The sequence below is a fragment of the Raphanus sativus genome, chromosome 6 (assembly GCF_000801105.2).
Source record: "Raphanus sativus cultivar WK10039 chromosome 6, ASM80110v3, whole genome shotgun sequence".
Taxonomy (NCBI): domain Eukaryota; kingdom Viridiplantae; phylum Streptophyta; class Magnoliopsida; order Brassicales; family Brassicaceae; genus Raphanus; species Raphanus sativus.
In genome coordinates, this window is record NC_079516.1 from 33,189,886 (window position 1) to 33,212,348 (window position 22,463).

The 22,463-nt window shown below is 38.4% G+C and overlaps 1 protein-coding gene and 1 long non-coding RNA gene across 2 annotated transcripts; one reads left to right on the forward strand and one right to left on the reverse strand.

The window, feature by feature from the left end:
* Positions 1–4,288: 4,288 nt before the first annotated feature.
* On the forward strand, positions 4,289–5,232 carry LOC108809182 (uncharacterized). Its single transcript, XR_001942787.2, has 2 exons — positions 4,289–4,814; positions 4,889–5,232. It is a non-coding gene; the product is annotated as an uncharacterized LOC108809182 (long non-coding RNA).
* Positions 5,233–18,896: 13,664 nt separating this feature from the next.
* On the reverse strand, positions 18,897–20,059 carry LOC108835269 (protein RADIALIS-like 5). The gene is made up of 2 exons (XM_018608546.2): positions 19,668–20,059; positions 18,897–19,066 (listed from the first exon to the last, which is right to left on the reverse strand). The coding sequence occupies exons 1-2, from the start codon at positions 19,934–19,936 to the stop codon at positions 19,039–19,041; spliced, it is 297 nt and encodes a 98-aa protein (XP_018464048.1). The 5' UTR covers positions 19,937–20,059; the 3' UTR covers positions 18,897–19,038.
* Positions 20,060–22,463: the final 2,404 nt, after the last annotated feature.

Consider the following 22,463-nt stretch of genomic DNA (forward strand, 5'->3'; position numbering starts at 1 on the left):
TCTTTCAGCATGTCTGCAAATAAATGTTTTAAAATATCAAAAAGATCATCATTACCATACCTCGATTGCATATTTAACTTAAACAATCATCTAGAGTTTATTAATTTGAGACACAAATTATTTCATTAAATATAGTTTATTTTTATTTTGGGATAATATTGTAAGATCTCAAAAATCGAAACATGTAAAGATATGGTCTATAAAATATTAATTAGAGACACAAATAAGTTCATTAATTATATTATATTTTTGCAACTAATATTGTAAGATCTCAAAAATCGAAACTTATAATATATAAATAACTTTGTTGTATCGTCTATCACATAATCACATCAACTATCATGTTCATAGTATATAAAATAACTTTGTTTAATTGGCATTATCACCTTGAAGAATGTGATATGAACATATCTGTCAAACTACTATACCTAACACTATACGCAAACACTTACTTTCTATGCCAAAATCATGATTAAGAAAATAGATACAATTGTAACTAAAGAAACTAAATGAAACGAATGTCTAACCAAAACATGCTTATGAATTATAAGCTATGACAATAAGAAACCAATAAAATAGATAAGCGAATAGATAAGAAGATGTCCAAAAAAAAAGAATAGATAAGAAGATAACATATAACATAAGTAGTTTAGTTTAATAACCGACCAAGATCCAAGAAAAACTGGTTTGAAAAACCAGAAAATATGTTCCGAAAGACATAACCATAATATGAGAACAACATTAAACGTTTTAAAGTTGAAGAGATTGAGAAACCGAAGAGGTTAATCAAACATTTGTGGCTCATTCAATTTGTACCAATCGATGTAAGGAACCTTCACATCAGACGTCTTGGCCATTGCAAACACAAGTTCGGACTCTAGCTTCTCTCTCTTCGGTCAATGCAAACGTGTTGAAGAGTTTGTCAATGAGTTCCAATTTACCTTCTGTGCGCGAGACTTCATGCTCTTCAGCATGTTTCTTGATGAGGGCATCATGTAGTTGCTTGAACGAAAAGAGCTTGGCTCGGTAATGCTCAGTGCTCGCCTCCTTTCCCTTGTTGAATGCCTCTTGTAGAGAAGAACCGTAATCTTCAACCATGGGAGCCTTGAGTTTAAGATCCTTGTTGAATGCCATGTTTAGATCCTGGTCTGCATGTTAATATAAACAGTATTGGTTAGAAAATTAAAATTAACTAAGGGAAACAAATATATTCAAACAATAATAACCATTTGCTTACATAAGATATGAAAAATTCTCAAATACTATCATAAATAAACTCGATGAAAATTGTGGAAAAATAGTTTACTAAATTGAATCAAAATTATTATAACCCTAGCAAGATCAGTATGCGTAACTTACTTTCCAAAAATACTCATGACGGCTACAAAACCTATAAAAACTCCTTAGATTCCATAAACTAAATATACAGAAAAGAATTGATCTACAGTTGTTCATATATCGAAAAGGAAAATCTAAGGAGAAAGAAAACTTACTTTCGTAATATTTTGAGAGACTAAATTAGAGAAGAAGAGAGATGATAGATTTGAGAAGTTTCTGGTTCAATGTACAGTTTATATAGAAGCTGAAAGGATCAAAGAGTCGTGTCTTTTCACATGACTACTGGACCTCATTAAAAATCCACTAACTGCACTACATTTTCGTTAATAGCAATTTAAGTATTTGGGCTTCAATTTGTTTTTTAGTTCTATAATCAAATGGGCTAAGATAGGCTGTAATGCAAATAATAGCCTAAGAAAGGGGAATCGGTTCGATTATGAATCTAAGCATGTTATGATTCTCAAACGGTTCGATTATGAACTTAAGAATGCAAGTAAAAATAAAATCATACGTTTATTAATTCATAACAGAATAAATATAAAAAAATATTAATAGATTCATATCAGAATATTCAAAATATAGTTTAATCTCTTACTAACAATCTCTTACTAACAATTAGTAAACCGTGGATAGTGAATTTGATATAATGCAATCTGATTAAATGAGGAACAAATAAATGTTTAAATCTTAAAAAACCAAAAACAAACGTACTTAGAGTAAATTGAAGAAACGATAATAAGAAAATAGAACCAAGACAAAGCCATGACAGTAGATAGTACAGCAACATTATCTCCCGACAGATTACTTTCACTTGACTTTCTTTTGAACAAATTTCTTGTTGATGGAGTGTTGATCCTCAAGGCTACTCTCTTGATCATCTTGGCTTTTTCTTTTAGACAAAGGAGTTCCTGAAAAACCACCTGAACCATAGGAAATATCATCTGAGGACTGCAACATTAGGACCTGCAAGAGAAAAGTTCATCCAATCAATATTACGGTAATGTAAGAATCAAATTTAGGCAATTATGATCAGTGTAATACCGGTTTAGGAGGCAAAGCAGCAAATTCCTCAATCATTTCACGGTCATCAGTAGCCATTCGAACAACATACTGAGAGCTCTTTCCTTTGATGTTATCAGCATCAACTGAAATCTCAAAAAGGATTTTCTTTCCAAAAAGGTCGCTAACTGCTTCTGGTAACAAATCTTCATCTTGATTCTACAATTACATAGAGATAAGTTAAACAAAGGTATTTGTCGATCATTATTGGCCAATATTTATTTTCTAAGGGTACCTCATTATAGAGTTTAGTGGCAGAACGACGCACAATGACTTGAGCATTGCCATCAAACAAAAGAAAGTTTGCCTCACCGCTATCGTCTTTAACATGGACAATTAATTTGAACCTGAGAACAAGATAATTTAAAGTCACATACAAACTGGATGACTTTCCCATTAATTAAACATTACGATCTGAAGAGCCCTTGTTTTGAAAAGTAGCAAATACATTAATATACTTAATTATGTAAGGCTAAAATACAATACCTCATGATGATGTCAATGTGTTCTTTATCACATGTATTGCAGAAGAACAAGGGACGATTATCAGCATCAACATTGGTTGTAGGCAATACTTTTTTGTTGTGGTATTATGGTATTTGCAACTTAGATATTGCCAACCACATTCAGTATCTATGGTTTCAATAGTGGTCAGACTGACAAAAGTCCCAACCTATTCGCCCATGACAATATGTTGTGATCATTGATAACAAATGGAATATAATCATATATTTAAAAAAAAAATTCAATGATAGGTTTAGTGTTACCAGAATACTATCAATGATCTCTCTTATGTTTAGCCTCTCATTAAGAACAAAAAATCTGGCACAAACAGATGTAGCCACTACAAAAAAAAAGGGTATTGATAGCATATCATGATAGCAGTGTTTTCAGAAGTGCTATGAAAGATCAATTTTTTATTTTGATTTTTATTGATAGCAGTTAATAAATGCTGTTGCGGAAAATTAGTAAGCGGGAAAAGAAAAACACGGATACCGCCAATACTTAGGTGAAAATTAGACAAGCGCCAAGACATAACTTTTTATTTTTATTCAATAGCACATTATGATAGCTTTGTTTTGATAACTGTTATGAAAAATCAAATTATAATCTTTGAAACCCTAAACTCTAAACATGTTTTAAATCCTAGATACTAAACAAAATCTTTAAAAACTCTAATCTTTTCATATTATAACTTGAAGTCATAAACATAAACTCAAAATTCTTCATTTTAATCTTAATATATAACTTCCAAAACACAAACCTTAAATTTTTAGTCACACTCTATACCCTAAACATACATTTAAACCCTAAACTCTAGACACAAACCTTATTCCAAATTATAATTAAACACTCATATTGTATTCAACACCCATATTGTTCATACTTTAGTTCCAAATCTTAAGTTAAAACTCAATTTTTAGTTATTTTCAAAATTTGGTTTCAAATCTTAAACTAAACCTTAACATTACACTTCAAACCCTAAACTCTACATCCAAGCTTCAAATCTAAAGTTCTCTACTTAAATCTATTTTTTTTTAAATAGCTCTACACTCAAATTTTCAAAAACAATGCAAATCTAAGACCAAACACCATTTTTTTACTCAAAACACTCTATAATAAATACTAATCTTAAAATTCCAATTACTTTATATTTGTTCACAATTTATACTATTTTAAATTTTACTACAAGTATATTTTTATAATTTTATTCCCAATTTTTAAAATTTAAAACTTAAAATTCAAATTATAAAGTACAAAATATAATTTTTGAATTAAACACAACTTGAAAATTACAAACAAAAAAAATCATCAAATAATGAAAGACAAGACAAAAGAAAAAAGAAAGAAAGGTAAAGTTATAATTTTAACAATTAGATTTATATAAACCTCAAAATAAAACTTAATTATTAAATATACTAAACATATAAACTACATTAAGATTCTAAACCAAATTTATATGAAAATTAATTAAAAAGAGAAACAAAACTTCTGACCAATCAGAAACATATACAAGGATAGCCTTTATGAGCTGTTGGATTAACCTAAATCTAAGGGTGCATATTTACTCTTTTATTTTATTTTATTTTATTTTCTTCTCTCTCTGTGCCGACACCCACAGATCTTCTTCTTCGTTCTCTCTTTTTTTTTTCTTTTGTATGAATCTGTTCCTGTTCTCTTCATCTTCTTCTTTCTCTTCACTCTCATTTCTCTATCTCTCCCATCTCTCTCCAGATTGAAAGTTTACTAATTTCTCTCATGTTTTTTTTTTTTTAGATTTGGTCAACAGATAACATATGAAGATGATACTGGAGGTGACGAAGACTCGCTGGTGAAGAAGACTCGTCGGTGACGAACGCCGGAGCTCACCGGAGATGATGCACATCGAAGAGTAACCGGGCGCATGGAGAGGAACCGTGAGTCTCTCTCTCTCTCTCTGTTTTTATTTTGATTTGGAGTATGATTTTAACTTTGTTTTTTCTGGTAAAAGAATGTAAATGAGGCAGAAGAAGAAGATGTATGGTAGTGGTGCTTAGGGAAGAATGGTGTGCTAGAGGAGTTGAAGGAGCTCGACAGTGAAGAGTTAGTAGAAGAAGTGTGACAGAGGAGGACACAGAAGAAGCTTTCCGGAGCTAGTGGTGGAGGAACTGGTGGCGACCATGCGGGAGGAGGAGGAGAGAGCGGCGGCCTAGGGTTAGGATAGGTTTTTGGTTTAATAGGTTTGGTTTAGTGTGTTTTGGTTTTTACTTAATTTTATTTTAGTCTGGTTAAGTTTTGTAAACCGGATTCTATTTGTAAACCAATTTAAATTATAAATAAAATTTAATATATTTTTATATTATTGACAATTTTTAATTTATTTCATTTAAATTATTATTATATAATATTAACCATATAACAGCAAACAAGAAATACTGCTATTATATCTCCTATATATAACAGCGTGTACAAAACTGCTATCGGAAGTGGTATACCTATTATAGCTGGGGCAGACATAGCGGTTCATAATACGCCATCAAAGACATATGATAGCAGTTTCTTCGTGCTAAGAAAAGCGATTTTTCTTGTAGTGAGCACTACCAACAGACTATTGGCTACTATCCTTGTTTGTAATAACAAGTGAATCATCAGGGAGACTGCACAAATAAAGTAAGCCATCATATCAAAACGATTTAGTATGTTGTAGCGGTCTTATCATAATATCAGATTTACAAATAAATAACATAATATACTGGAGGCGTACCAAGTTTTGAACTCCTCAATCAATTCAATCGTTGGGTTGAGCGAAATATGGGTGGAATTAAAACCGCAAGATATGGAGTAAGCACCTACAATAATGTGATCTTATTATATGGTATGCGAGTAATAATTAGGAATTAAAACCGCGTCTGATAACATACCTTTCTACTCTTTAACAGAACAGAACCTGATAACACAAATAATCATTGTGGACATTGTTGGGCCCGAATATGGCCCGATAGCTGAATAGCGGATAATAAAATATGATAACAGGCCACGACAGGCCCATCACGAATTCAATATGTGAAAGGAGTTAAGCTGGAGCCGGAGGCTGTGAGCTAAAGACTTTTACCAAAAAGGTCACGGTGACGAGGAAGCTCACATCGTAACAGAAAGAGCGCAAGACCCGGTCAAAGGGAAGCTGTTGCAGATCCCCCAATAAACGGAGAAGATCTCGGGAACCAGTTGGCGACGATCAAGCGGAACCTGAGGCTATTTAAAGAGAAAGCAAGTCAAGAAAGGGGATCTATTCAACTCATATTCCACTCGATACTCTGAAAACATTCTTATTATTGTAACATTCTTATAATCTTTGTATTCATCAAAGATCATCTCTTGTAAACGTTCTTTTACCAAAAATCATTAATACAAATCATCATTCATTCTACAAGTTCTTACGGGATTCAGCCCACGATTATCTTTCCCTAATTCTTTCTTAAACTATAACCTGACCTAAAAATCAGAAGGTGAGTTTTGCCCTACCGATCAAACAACAAATCCGTCTGACCTTAACCTCCCGATTCAGAGCGATGGCTCACCGAACGATGGAGGCTTTAGTCTCGCAACCACGGAGCCTCGATGTGGCGACCACCGATCTGGGCAACAGCCTCCGGCTAGCGCTCGAACGAGCCAGCCCGCAACCGGAGCTACTAACCCGAGATCATCAAGTGGAACCGCCCCCGGGCTTCCAGTCGCCGAGAATCGTCAGCAGCAAGCCACTCCGAATCAAACGGAGGCTCAGCTCTCTGAGATTCGTCAGATGATGATGCAATTAGTGGACAAAGCTCAGGAAAGTGAGCGTACGATGCATCAACTAGCTGCTCGTCAGCAAAGATTCGAAGAGATAACTAGATCTCTAAACACAACAACCCAACCACCGCAACGTCAAGCTCCGGGGGTCACCTTCCGAGATCGATTGACCGATCCCTCATTCCCCGAGGACGTTTAGATTTTTCTCCTGATAGCACTGCTCCGGAAGGACGGGGATCTGCTTTCCAGACACCTCATACTGGGACAGCTCCCGTGTTTAACCCACCTATCACCAGTGCTATGGGAAGTAACGTAGCGACAACCAGTTCCACACCTAGTCAGGTCGCTGACCGGAGCACCCACTTACCTCCTCCGCCGCCTGATTTTAGGTCCGGAGCAGGAGTATCCTTTCCATCTGGGGGCAGAACATCAGCTTCGGTTTATCAAACCAGAAGCTCAACCCCGAATGGGGACGGGTATCAAAGGATAGACTCCGATAACCCAAGAGCTGGTGAGCGACTTAGCCCACCAACTGCATGGGAGGATGAGCCAACACGATTCCGTCAGGAACCTGCCCGTCGGGTACCTAATAACGACCCAAGTGTCCTTCCCTTATAGGGACCTGAAGCTATCCGTAGGTATATGGAACGAACTCACGCAGCTCTCCAAAAATTGGGAGCTCAAGTCCATAAAGCTACGAGCTCAGCTCCCGAAATCGATAGCTTGATCGAAGAAACCTGTGGAACTCCATTCACTGACAGAATTGCCAGCTCCTACATAAGAGATACCCGAAAAATCAGAATTCCCGAGTATGATGGGACCTCTGACCCAAAGGCCTATTTGAGAGCTTTCCGATTGGCTATCGTGAAAGCCCATTTTACACAGGAAGAATGTGAAGCAGGTTACTACAGGACATTCGCCGAAAACTTGGTCGGAACAGCCCTTGAGTGGTTCTCTGGTCTCGAACCAGCCTCGATAGATATTTTCGATCAGTTAACTAGCGCCTTCATGAAGCAATACTCGACCCATATCCTGAAGCAAACCTCTGAGGCCGACCTTTGGAAGGTCAGACAAGGAATGGGGGACTCACTACGAGTCTACATCGAGAAATTCAGGGCAGTAAGAACTAAGCTCTCGAATCCCAACGACCTAGTCGCCATCGAGGCTCTTCGGAGAGGTTTGTTCTATAGATCGAAGTTCTGGTCGGAGCTAACACTCAATACTCCTCCAACTATCGATGATGCTCTTCATAAAGCCACCAGATACATTACTTTGGAGGAAGAGACAGCTGCACTAGATAAACTCCACAAGAAGCCTCAGAATCACTCGAAAGGTGAATCCTCTGAGGCAAAGGGACCTCATAAAAGGGGGAACCTCCGAAACAACCAAACTCAGGGAGAACATTCCTATGCAATCGAGGAAGACAAGGAAGAGAAACCTGTCGCCGCAGCAAACAAAACTCCCTGGTCAAAGGGCTTTGATTAAAACAAACATTGCTCTTATCATGATCGAGAAGGGCACTCAACTGAGGAATGTTGGGACCTCCAACGACAGAAAAAAGGTCCCAGAAATTCACAGCCGGAGAAATAAAGGGAGTGGACCTTAAAAAGCCACCACCTTATCAGAAAAGAGGTCCCAGAGACACCTCTCCAAAGCGCGAGAGGTCACCCGAGAAGGAGACCTCCAGCTCCCAAGAAAAGAGTCGAGATGATTCTTGGAAAATTCCCCCAAGGAAAAAGTTTACAAGTCGAAGCTCTCTTGAGCAAACCGTCCCCTCAATCGAGCCCCGACTCGAGGGTGGACTGTACCCTTGGAGGATCAGATATATGTCAAGACTCCGTCAACTCCATTAAGAATCACGTACGGAAGGCTGTGTCTAACACTGGACCTAAGCCTCCTAACCCCGAGTCAAATACTAAGATTTCTTTCTGGGAAAGCGAGACCTCAAACCTTTACAGACCTCACGATGATGCGTTGATTGTCACCTTGAACATCGCAGGATACGAGGTCCCTAAACTCATGATAGACACAGGAAGCTCTGTTGACCTTATCTTCTACAACACCCTAAAAGAAATGGAAATAGACGACTACGAAATTATTGGCCAAAAAGCTAATCTCGTAGGCTTCTCCGGAGAAACAGCTACCTCATTGGGGACTATCAAGCTCCCAATCATAGCTGGCGGAATAATGAAAATGACCAACTTAGTAGTCATCGACAGACCTTCCCCGTTCCATGCGATCTTGGGAAGACCCTGGATTCACAAGATGAAGGCAGTAGCCTCGACTTATCATCAATGTGTGAATTTCCCAACACCTGAAGGGATAACTACCGTACACGGTACCCAGAAGATATCCAGGATCTGCTACTTGGGAGGATTCGAAATCCTCAAAAAATCTCCCCAATAGCAATTACAGATCCAGGAGGGTCGCGAAATGCAACAGAATATTCGAGGTCCCCCTAAGAACCTCACCGAAAAAGTTTGCATTGACGACTCAAATCCTGAAAGACAGGTGAGCATCGGATCTGAGCTACCTCTAGAGACAAAAAGGGAGCTCCTTGACTTCCTGAAAAGCAACATCAAAACCTTTGCATGGTCCACCAATGACATGAAAGGCATAGATCCGAACGTCACCACCCATAAACTAAAAGTAGACCCCACTTTCAAACCAATCAAACAAAAGCGTCGCAAGCTAGGCCTCGAAAAGGCTCAAGCTGTTAACGACGAAGTTGACCGACTTACGAAAGCTGGGTCCATTCGAGAAGTACACTACCCTGACTAGTTAGCTAACCCGGTAGTTGTAAAGAAGAAAAACGGGAAATGGAGAATCTGTGTAGACTTCACCGACCTAAACAAGGCTTGTCCTAAAGACAGCTTTCCGTTACCTCACATCGACCGCCTGGTTGAAGCAACAGCTGGCCATCGACTCCTATCCTTCATGGATGCCTTCTCAGGATACAATCAAATCATGATGGATCCTGAGGATCAGGAGAAAACTGCATTCATAACCGAACGAGGAACCTATTGTTACAAGGTTATGCCATTCGGATTAAAGAACGCATGAGCTACCTATCAGAGGCTAGTAAATAAGATGTTTGCTGGGCAACTCGGAAAAACCATGGAGGTCTATATTGACGATATGCTAGTCAAATTCTCAGCTGGAGAAGACCATATCTCCCACTTAAGGGAATGCTTTGATATCCTCAATAAATACGATATGAAGCTCAATCCCACTAAATGTACCTTTGGGGTACCCTCAGGCGAGTTCCTAGGCTATCTCGTAACCGAAAGAGGCATTGAAGCCAACCCGCAGCAGATAACAACCTTCCTAGAAATGCCGTCACCTAAGACAACCAGAGAGGTAAAGAGATTGACCGGACGAATCGCAGCATTAAACCGGTTCATATCCAAGTCCACCGATAAGTGCCTCCCATTCTACAAACTTCTAAGAAATAATAAGAAGTTCTTATGGGACGAGAAATGTGAGGAAGCCTTCAAACAATTGAAAGCTTACCTATCTGAACCTCCGATCCTATCCAAACCTGTAGTAGGAGAGCCACTGTACCTGTACCTCGCCGTATCGACTGCTGCAGTTAGCGGCGTCCTAGTACGAGAAGAACAAAACGAACAAAGACCTGTCTATTACACCAGCAAGAGTTTGATAGACGCCGAAACAAGGTATCCCGCAATGGAAAAATTAGCGCTAGCAGTCGTAACAGCTGCCAGAAAGTTACGACCTTACTTCCAATCGCACTCAATCGTCGTAATGACCTCACAACCATTACGAATGATATTGCACAGCCCTAGCCAGTCAGGGCGATTGGCTAAATGGGCCATAGAGCTCAGTGAATACGACATTGAGTATAGACCTTGAGCAGCAGCGAAGGCTCAGGTCCTTTCCGACTTTGACATTGAGCTAACATCCGAGCAATTAGACTCCGAAATGGAATCTCCAAAGTGGAGCCTGTATGTCGACGGAGCCTCATCAAAACATGGCTCCGGTGTCAGTCTAAGGCTGACTTCTTCAGCAGGAGAAACCATTGAGCAGTCATATAGGCTCGGATTCAGCGCCTCAAACAACGAAGCTGAATATGAAGCACTAATCGCAGGGTTGAAACTCGCCCTAAGCCTCAGAATTCGAGAGCTAAACGCTTATAGTGATTCACAGCTAGTAGCTAGCCATTTTCACGGGGAATATGAGACGAGGGACGAAAGAATGGGAGCATATCTCGAAGTCGTCCAGAACATCACTAGGCAGTTCGACAAATTCGAGCTAACAAGGACAAGGATCCCACGAGGAGAGAACTCCTCAGCAGATGCGTTGGCTGCTTTAGCCTCCACATCGGACCCCCTCGTAAAACGGATCATACCCGTGGAAAGAATCGAAAAACCAAGCATCGACATAGCTACTAAAGCTGAGATAGACAGCAAGCTAAAAGAGCAACCCGAAGGTACCTGCCCTGAAACGGTAGCTACCCAAGTTCTTACAACATTCTGGTTCCCAAAAGCCAAAATACGTAACTCTAAAAAGCATACCTCCGGGAGCACAATCCAAAACACGGAAGGTATTCCCCGAAATTCAAACTCCGTGGAGCCTAATCTCACGAATACCTCCGGGGGCATCAGCTCAGACCCACTCGTCTGCAGAGTTAAAACCAGAAGCCGTTCAGCTCTCAAAAATTCATCTGGGGGCACCATTCAGAACCCGGAGAATAATGAAGAAGTTGGAGGTATTCCTCAGAATTTAGACTCCCTGGAGCCTAATCCTACGAATACCTCCGGAGGCACCACGACACCAGGTCCCGAACAGGAACCTCCCTTGTCTCTTCACAACAAAGTTGTAGGGAGAGAGGATTGGAGAATACCAATCGCGCAATACATCCTGGAAGGAAAGACTCCACCCAATAAATGGGAGGCTCGGAAGCTCAAAGCATTAAGCGCGAGATACTGCATAATCGAGTATGTCCTCCACAAACGAAGCGTTTCCGGACCTTACCTAAAATGTGTCCATGGCCTCGTTGCTATGAGACTCATGAAGGAAATGCACGGCAGCTCCTGCGGGAACCACTCTGGAGGAAGAGCCCTAGCCATCAGAATAAAAAGACAAGGCTATTTATGGCCTACCATTATTGCAGACTGTGAGGTCTACTCCTCTTCATGCGACAAGTGCCAGAGGCATGCACCGATTATACACCAACCTGCGGAGAAGCTATCCAACATATCCGCCCCTTACCCATTTATGAGGTGGTCCATGGACATCGTTGGACCACTAGTAGCGTCAGGAAGTGGAAAGAAGAAGCTATGCTTCCTCTTAGTCCTAACAGACTACTTCACGAAATGGATAGAGGCTGAAGCTTTCCAACAGGTAACCAGAGTCGAGGTCGAACGATTCGTGTGGAAAGAAATCGTGTGTAGACACGGCGTCCCATATGAAATCGTAACCGACAATGGAGGACAGTTCATATCCCACGACTTCAAAATATTTTGTGACAAATGGAATATTCGCCTGACCTTCTCAACACCTCGACGACCTCAAGGAAACATCCAGGCGGAGGCTACTAATAAATCAGTATTAGCAAACCTCAAGAAACGCCTCGGAACCCAGAAAGAATTCTGGTCAGAAAAGTTACCTGAAGTACTTTGGGCATGTCGAACCACCCCACGAAAGGCTACAGAAGAAACCCCTTTCTCCTTAGCCTACGGGATGGAAGCTGTCGTCCCAGCCGAAACCATTGCTGGTAGCCTCCGCCGGGAACTCTGTACGTCCGACTCCGCAGCTAATGATCAGCTCCTAATGGACAGCCTCGATCTAATCGAGGAAAGACGGGACCGAGCCCTGATTCGCATTCAAAACTATCAGCAAGCAATGGCACGACAGTACAACTCCAAAGTCAGGCTCCGACAGTTCGCTGTAGGTGACCTAGTACTTAGGAAAGTTATCGAAGGAACCAAGGAACCAGATGCTGGAAAATTAGGAACCAACTGGGAAGGTCCCTATCAGATCATCCATGTGGTACGACCTGGCGTTTACAAGCTCCGAAAGGTGCGAACCGGGGTACCTGAAATCATCTCGTGGAACGCCACAAATCTTAAGAGATATTATCATTAGGTACCTAAAACTCATGAACTACGTTAGGCTTGATCCCTTGACTGGGTACGTAGGCAACTCCGTCATGAGTGCAGCCCCAACCTCATTTCAACACTTTGTTCACCACAACCAAAGGGGGCATATGTCTGATTAAAATCACATAACTCAAGCAGCAAGTGTATAATCATTATAATACATCAATTGTACGATTACTAGGATACCATGTATCCAATTATCAATAAAGCAATTATCCTCGATGTCTCAATTCTTTAACAACACAGGTCCCAACAAACACGGACCTAGTGTCTTAAAACCCTCCAGATCAGCTCAGGTCCCCATGAACCTGAACCTAAGGTCTTAAAATCCTTCAAACAAAGTCAAGCTTGATAAGCCTAAACCTAAGGTCTTAAAATCCTTAGAAACCACCAAGGTCTTAAAATCCTTAGAAACCACCAAGGTCCTAAAATCCTTCGAACAACGTCAGGTCTCCATCGACCTCAACCTAAGGTCTTAAAATCCTTAGAAACCATCAAAGTCTTAAAATCCTTCAAACAAAATCAGGTCTTCACGGATCTGAACCTAAGGTCTTGAAATCCCTAATAAAGTACAAAGGTCTTAAAAGCCTAAGCAAATTTCAAAGGGTCCTAAAATCCCACAAACGAATGAAAGTTCCCATGAACCAATCTCCAAAGAGAGCCCAAAACGAGCTCAGGTTCCTAAAAACCTTGAGCTAATCTCGATATTCCAAGAATTCCTCTTAAGGAATTAAAGACGATCCAGGTCTCCGAGACTTATCATGAAATCAGAGATCTAATTCGAAGGATTCACTAAACCTCTTGATTAGTAACCGAAGCACAAAATTCTTAATCAAATTTGAGTTCATAAAAAATGACTAAGTCAAATCGAAAAACTTGAGACGAAACTGAAAGCCAAGTCTTGATAGATAAAAGGTTTAAAGGCCTCCTCAGGCCAACAAAGGTTCAAAAGACCTTAACAGAAACAAAGGTTTAAAAGCCTCCTTAGGCTATAAGTCTTAGACATAAAACGAAAGCCCATTGGGCTGAAATCCTAGAAACACATGAAAGAGCCTCGGCTCTTAAACCTCCTTGTCACCTGAGCTCTTCTCAGCTCCCTTGTCAACCGGATCATCCTCCTCAGGAACCTCTTCCTCCATCTCCTTGTCGCCATCTCCAAGGGCGGCTTCGACTGGGGCTAAGTAAGAACCCACCAATCCCAAATTAGAACCGAACTCTCCAGAAAAGGAGAGATTAAACTTATTAACCTCAAAAGTATCTGAGCTCTCAGAGAGTTGAGGAAGAGGGAGCTTGCCGATCGAGAAGTCTGAGACCTGAGCCTTCTCATACGCCGCAACAGCCTTTGGCATCATAGCCACCAAGCGAGCATACTCGTCTTCAACACTCTTAATTTCGCCATCTAGCATGTCTTTCAGGAGCTCAGTGTTGGCTTGAATCTCTTGAGCATGAACCAGGAGATCGACTTCATCCTTCTTCTTGGAGAACTTCTCCTTGACAGCAACTAGAACTTTGTTGTAAGCATCAGCTACCTCCCTCTTTCCTCTCCGAACAGCTAGCCTGACCTCAGCTTCTTTGTTCTTTTGGCTGCTCTGGGATGAAGCAATCAGCTCTTGGACTTGGTACTCGGCTATCTTCCGAGCAGCATCCAAATCCCCAATCTTCCTATTCTTCACCTGGAGGTCAATCAACTGGCTCTCGATCGTCCCTTGCTGAGCATCACATTTGGAGCCAAGTCTCTTAACCTCAGCTTGGAGTTCCGAGATCAGAGCCCGAGCCTGATTGAGCTCAGCCTTGGTAGCCTTAACTAGATCAGTGACCTGAGCTAATTCCTCAGCACTGGGGGCATTGTGCACAGCGTCCTCGAACTTGAATTGAGCCCTGTTGATAGCCCCATCCAGCTACAAAAACAATGATTTAGTGAACATCATCCAAAAAGAACTAAGCTAAAAGGACGAAATAAAATTTATACATGACCCATGTGATGGGCAATGTCAACGTACTCCTCTTTGTTGGAGAGATTAGCGATCGAGGGAAGAGCACATCCGGTTTTCTTCATATGCCTCATTAACGTAGCCAAACCCCATGAGTCATCTAAGACTGACCCAGGCTTCGAATGAGCAAAGTTCCAGCCAACGGTTCCCCCTCGAGAAGAGGAGGAGGATGACCTCGAGGGTCTATCAACTTGTTCTGTCCGGGACCTCTTGCTCCTCGGAGGCTCAAGTTCTAAGGGATCCCTCGCCATTTGAGGATCAGCTTCCGTCATCGGAACCTCGGAGGGAAGACAAACTTCCTGAACTCTGGGCTCCGAAGAACCAACACCTTTAGCAGGAGCAGAGCCTCCCTCATCATGGGCTTCCTTCACGGAGTCAAGGAAGGATCCTCCTTGGTTCTTATCGCTTCCTCTAGAGGAGCTGGCAGCCTTGGTCGATCTACCCCTGGAACGGAAGGAGGGCTGAATAGGCATCTTCTGGGACTGAGTCTTCTCGGAAGTACTTGCTCCGGACGAAACTTTGAATACTGAATCACCTTCAGAGACTGAATCATAAAGAGAATCGTTAATCTCATAAGATAAATTCAAACAGTAAAAACCATAAATCAATAATGGAAGGTTACCTTCTAAACCAGCAACCGTTACTGAATCAGGAAAATATGAATTGTATCGATCAGGGAACCTGGCCGATCCGACTCTCGTGGTAGTGTAAGCTACCCAGTTATTGGGGCTGTGCTGCAGCTTTCTATGGAGAGCTCTGGTAAGTTTACCGGACAACTTGATAGGATCCTCAATCTCTGCAAAAGAATCAAAAGCAGTTAGAACATCATGATAAGCAAAATAAATATGGAAATGTCCCTAAAATCCTAACTAGAAATGTCAGATCAAGAGGTCCTGAGGTCTCGGCCTACAGGAACCGTCGAAGGGTCAATCTTGACATTAAAATACTTCTTCCGCCAGTCATCATCACTGCCCATAAACTTGAAGACGCCTAGCCCTGGGCGACTGGGGAGGTAGTATGTACCGCTTCCACCATCCTTGGAAGTACTCTCCTTTATTGAAAAGAGACTCATCACCTCGGTCAACCCCACAAGAACTCCTTCCTCCTTAGCCCTAATGATGAATCCGTTTATCACTCGGATAACCGAGGGACAAAGTTGGGGAAGGGCCAGTTGATAGTGATCTAAGAGGTCTAACAAGAGGGTGGGGAGAGGGAACCTAAGATGGCACTTAGCGATGTACTTCTCATGAACACATAACCAACCCTCTGGAACGGTTTCAGGGGTTTCGTCCTCGTTACAAGCCCTAGCTAGGTCACTCTTGCCGTGGGCTTGAACGATAAGGTTGGCGACGTCCTGGCTCTTTAAGAGCGACGAAAAGTGAGGACCAGAGGAGGCACTCTTGCCACCTTTCTTCTTCATCCTCTTGACTCTTGCCCCGATCGTGTCTTTGACTTTCTTCTTCCCGGCGTCCTTCATCTTCTCTCCGGCTTCTTGTTTGACCTTCATAAGACGAGCACCGGAAGTGGAGATTTGAATTGCGCCGGAGCTTTCTTTTTTACTCATTGTAAGTAAGGGGAAAAAGAAGAGAGGTAAAAAGAGAAGAATCAGGTTGAGATGAGCAAGAATGGATTCTTTAGAGAACTTAGGGATGAAGATCGAATTCGAAACAGAGATATAAAAAAAAAGAAAAGAAAGAACGAGCAGTAAAATAAAGGAAGAGGGAGAAGTTACCTTGGAAACCGTCGGAGGCGTGGAGGAAGTGGAGAGACATGGAGTTAATACTCGCAGCTTTATATCCCATCATGTCTCGAAAATCGGAAACTACATTTCAAACTCCTCTTAATCTAAACCGTCGATTTAATCGAAGGGAACTTACAGCCGATCGATCAGATAGGAATATATACATGGTTAAGATAGCTAGTAATCATGATCTCAACAAGAAAATCTAGGTTGGGCGGCTAGATCTAGCTCCCGAGAATAACGAAACCTAATCTAGAGAGCTGGGGGCAACTGTTGGGCCCGAATATGGCCCGATAGCTGAATAGCGGATAATAAAATATGATAACAGGCCACGACAGGCCCATCACGAATTCAATATGTGAAAGGAGTTAAGCTGGAGCCGGAGGCTGTGAGCTAAAGACTTTTACCAAAGAGGTCACGGTGACGAGGAAGCTCACATCGTAACAGAAGGAGCGCAGGACCCGGTCAAAGGGAAGCTGTTGCAGATGCCCCAATAAACGGAGAAGATCTCGGGAACCAGTTGGCGACGATCAAGCGGAACCTGAGGCTATTTAAAGAGAAATCAAGTCAAGAAAGGGGATATATTCAACTCATATTCCACTCGATACTCTGAAAACATTCTTATTATTGTAACATTCTTATAATCTTTGTATTCATCAAAGATCATCTCTTGTAAACGTTCTTTTACCAAAAATCATTAATACAAATCATCATTCATTCTACAAGTTCTTACGGGATTCAGCCCACGATTATCTTTCCCTAATTCTTTCTTAAACTATAACCTGACCTAAAAATCAGAAGGTGAGTTTTGCCCTACCGATCAAACAACAAATCCGTCTGACCTTAACCTCCCGATTCAGAGCGATGGCTCACCGAACGATGGAGGCTTTAGTCTCGCAACCACGGAGCCTCGATGTGGCGACCACCGATCTGGGCAACAGCCTCCGGCTAGCGCTTGAACGAGCCAGCCCGCAACCGGAGCTACTAAAAATCATCATTCATTCTACAAATCATCATCATTCATTCTTTTACCAAAAATCATTAATACAAATCATCATTCATTCTACAAGTTCTTACGGGATTCAGCCCACGATTATCTTTCCCTAATCCTTTCTTAAACTATAACCTGACCTAAAAATCAGAAGGTGAGTTTAGTCCCTCACAGACATGTTACTCATACTGTAGTCGTATACTTGTTTAGCATAACCACCCCACAGAATACACATCATTTTCACATTACTGTATAATAAGAACTTAAGTTAAAAAACAGAGTATAGATGTTTAGCTCTGTGATAAAAAAAAAGATGTTTAGCTAAAAAAATCAACAATAAAGATAAAGAACTTCAGCTTACTTTTGGTCACGTAACTCTATCAAAAGCCTCATGTTATCTTTTCCTTTTATCGTTTTGTTTTCCAGACCCAAGATTAACTATTTGGTCAATAACAGCTACATAACACAACCATAAAAAAATCAAGAACAAGTTTAACATAAGTGAAAGACTATTTAACTGTGTAATAAACTGACTCACCAATCAAACAGCTGCTATCAATACTTCTTTCTAGAATATCGGTAAAGTCTGCAAAATACTTTTCAAGAACTTCACTTGGAAACTCATCAGCTTTTCCAACATAAGTTGTTGGATAGAATCCAATTTTATACGGATGTGAGGTTGTACGATATTCACCAATTGCATCGTAGACTTTGAACAACTGGACGACAATTGCATTTCCCTCATGTAACTTGTCACCATATTTTTTATGAGTTGTTCACCAACGGAATCATGAATTCTTATCCTCTGATTATCCATTAAAAAGATATACTATATTATTAATAAATATATATAAATGATAAGAGTTCGGTTAAAGGAGAATAAGTAAATATTGCTATATTAGTAAAAAACACTACAAAGAAGAAAAATGAAATTGTGTGATCTTGACTTACTTCTTTATCAACAAAAACCATTTCAATGGTGTTGCCTGATTCTTTGTTCTTCATAATCGAATAATCCTAACTTAAATATGCAACGTATTTTTACGGGGTTTTAATTCTCTAAGAAAGAAACAATATTTTTGGAGGCTTTGACCATTGCCATTGTACGATAAAAAAGAGAAAAATGTTTATGTTTTAAGATCTTGACATTCACCTTTATTTATATAAAGTAGGCGTGAAGAATATTAATGAGGCCTAGGTAATATTCATAGGTGAAGACGAGAATCGAATCATTATAGTTTTTTTTTTTTGTTCTCAACAGGTTTCTCAGTTTTCTCAAAAAGAGGTTTTTGGCCAAAAGTACACAGCATGTTTTGCTACGTGGAAAACTAGAGCACCTCTCGTTGTAAGCCCGTTATATATCTAAAACCACCGAAAATCAAACAGAAAAAAAACTGACAAAACTATATAATAACCAATAACTAGAAACAAAACCACAATATTTGATGTGAAAATAAGATTAAATAAGTAATGAAGTGACACAATGAAAATATAAGTACTGATCGGTGATCATCAGTGTAACAGGCTTCACTGGATCCTCATATTCTTCATTAACCTGTCCAGGAAATCAATAGAGTATGTTAGAAAAAATCGAATACTTGTATATCTAGAGGATCGGTTTAACAAAAACTTTTTTGGAAGTAACAACAGTTATGTGAATCACCGATCAGTAAAAGGTTAGAATCACTTTTACATATTTATATAATACTACGTGATGGCTATCTATATCTGTTCATATTCTAATATTATAAACTAGATACATGCATTATCTTATCATACATATATATGCTTTAATTCATTGGAAGACAATGTACATGTGATGATGTACCAGGAAGATTAGATTTCATGTGAATATTAGGGATAGTGCGTGTGGTTGCATGTTTGATGTTTCTTATTATTCTAACTATTATTTTATTATATAAAATGATAAGATGTTAATGTTATTACCAAACGTTATTGCTTATGTTAATGTTTGAATTTCACCACAAAAAGTAATTTATGTTTTCACTAAAAATTTGTTATATTTATTCATAATATAAATCACAAAACGAATGTAATAGAATCTATAGATTTAGTCTTAGCCACAGTAAAATTCTCAAAAAAAAAACGACTATAGATTCGAAAAGATGTGTTCTAAAACGAGACAAAGATTTTACCTCAGATCGTAATCATTGATGCCTCTTGATTTACTTCCAACATCGACGGTCTTGTATTTTGGCAAAGGGACTAAGTCTTGCTCTATGTTCATGAGATCTTCAACGAGAATGTCGTAGTGACTTTTGACTTCCTCTGCCGATTTATTCCCGACGGCTTTGGCCACGTTTTGCCAACGGTCTGGAGTGTCTTTGTCATAAAAAGCTAAAGCCCTCTCGAACATCTTATTTTGTGTAGACGTCCAAGACGAGCTCATAGAACTTGAGGCCATGTTTGTATTTTTTTAAGGAAAAGTGAGCTATAACAATTTAAGAGAAAGAAAAGGGATCGATGCTAAGTTACGAAATATAAACGAATGCCAAGATAGGCTCCTTATATGGAGGAAAAGAGAGCTGAGAGATTCCGCAAGTTGTAGTATTTATCCCCAAAAAAGTTCAAGTTAGATATCTAAAAAAAAAAGGTTCTAATGGGTACGTTGGTTGGGTCCATATGGTTCTTTGGGACGATAATATTGATAAGTCAACCATGCATATAGTAGTGTTCTAAAGCCGTTTGCCGTCCAAAAAAAAATAAAAAAATAGTAGTGTTCTAATAAAATCTAAGATTATCAGCTCTTTTCTAAGGTATTTCGCTGAATCAAATAGAAAAGAAAGTTGGTACGTTACTCTGTTTAATTAATGGTATATCTATACTATACAGTTCAATAATTTTCAAAGACTACTCATATATTATTTATATGATTGTATGATTCACAATAGAGAAAACTAATCTAGCTTTATATGAATTGTACCATCTCGCTTGCTTATCATGGCACTCACAACTCACAAGTATGAAGGGCTCCTGCGGCGCTGATTTGCTGTGATGGTTAAACCTTACAGTTTTGGTTGGTGTTGGCTTATGGTCAGTTTTTCTATTCTCTTTTTCTTTAGCTATTCTCCTCTTCTCCATCGTGTAAATGACCATATTTTTTAATTCTTCCAATAAAATTGATATTTTATCAAAAAATATCTAGATAAACTATCACATAAACCTCCATTTATCAATTTTAATTTGTTAACACTTCAATTATCTATTAAACTATTGATATAACATTTCATGATTATCTGTTGGACTCTGTGAATTAAAAGAAATTATATATTAATCTGCTGTTGGGTTTCACTATGCATTAGCCATCAGATTGAATAGTTGTATGTTAGCATTATAGTGTGCAGTAAAGGAATGATTGAAAACTATGAAAATAAAAATTAAAAAGGTTTGAAGATAGTTATATTCAGAGATACGGAAGACTGAACAAGTAATAAGAACCCATGTTTAACATTTCAACCAAATAAGAATAATAAAACCTATCCCGTCTGCAACGATCCACATTTCAACCAAATAATAAGAAAGATGTGCTGATAAGATGAACAATAATATCTTTTCTGATAAATTAAATTATAATATCTTATTCAAATGATAAATGGCAAATACAATCATTGTTTGATGTGAAAAGAAAAATAAAACGATTTGATGTACAAATTCTGAAGATCGAATTGCGGATACAATGTCATCTATATATCAAATTTCATGGAGATCTCTGATTGTATATAAACATTTTATTTTCAATTTTATATTGGTATGTATTATTATATATGAGATGTATCTATCAATTTTTAAAACATAATAATTTTACGGTATAATTTTTTTTCATTGAATAGATTGTATCTACCTTTCACATGTATTTGTATCTTTTTCTATATATATTTTGGATTATTATTTTATTATTGAAATCATAATATTTATATAAATATTGGTAAAATATTGTTTTTTTGTCATCTTCAAAGATATTGTAACATTTTCCAAAATTAGAATTTTTTAAAAAATTAAACTTTTAGCTTCATAGATTTATATTATCGAGAAAATAATTAAATATTTAGTATTTGATTAATTTTTAAAATAAACTATATAGTTGTAAATTTGTTTTCATTGGTTAAAGGTAATACAGATTAATATTTGTAATATAATGTTGATTTTTTTTATTTAAAAAAATTAAAAAGTTAACATCGAGAAATATGTAAAAAATTAACGTATGGAGGTATACTATTACAATACTAAATTATTGATATATATTCAATCCAAATCTGCTATATCAAGTATATCAATTAGATGATATCATTTATGATATTATGAAAATAATAGTATTTAAGGGGATATCAATTTCGAAAATATATGAAACAATTTGAGAAGATCAAGGCAACAATAAATATGTGAGTTTGATTTGTGTATTTAATAATGTATTTTATTTAATATCAAGATTATTAATGAATGAAAATGTAATGTGACCAACTCTAGTAGATAATCCATTTTTTAAAAAATCACACATAAATGAGAAATCATAATTTCTCTTTTAATAGATAAGAAATTAACATCGAGAAATATGTAAATAATTAACATATGGAGATATACTATTACAACATTAAATTATTGATATATATTTAATCCAAATCTGCTATCAATATATTAGTTAGATGATATTATTTATGATATTATGGAAAATAATAGTATTTAAGGAGATATCAATTTCGAAAATATAGGAAATCATTTGAGAAGATTAATGCAATAATAAATATGTGAGTTTGATTTGTGTATTTAATAATGTGTTTTATTTAATATCAAGATTATTAATGAATGAAAATGTAATGTGACCAACTCTATTAGATAGTCAATTTTTTAAAAGATCACACATAACTGAGAAGTCATAACTTCTCTTTTAATATATAAGATATATTGTTTTAAACAAGAATATCTAAACTATCTAA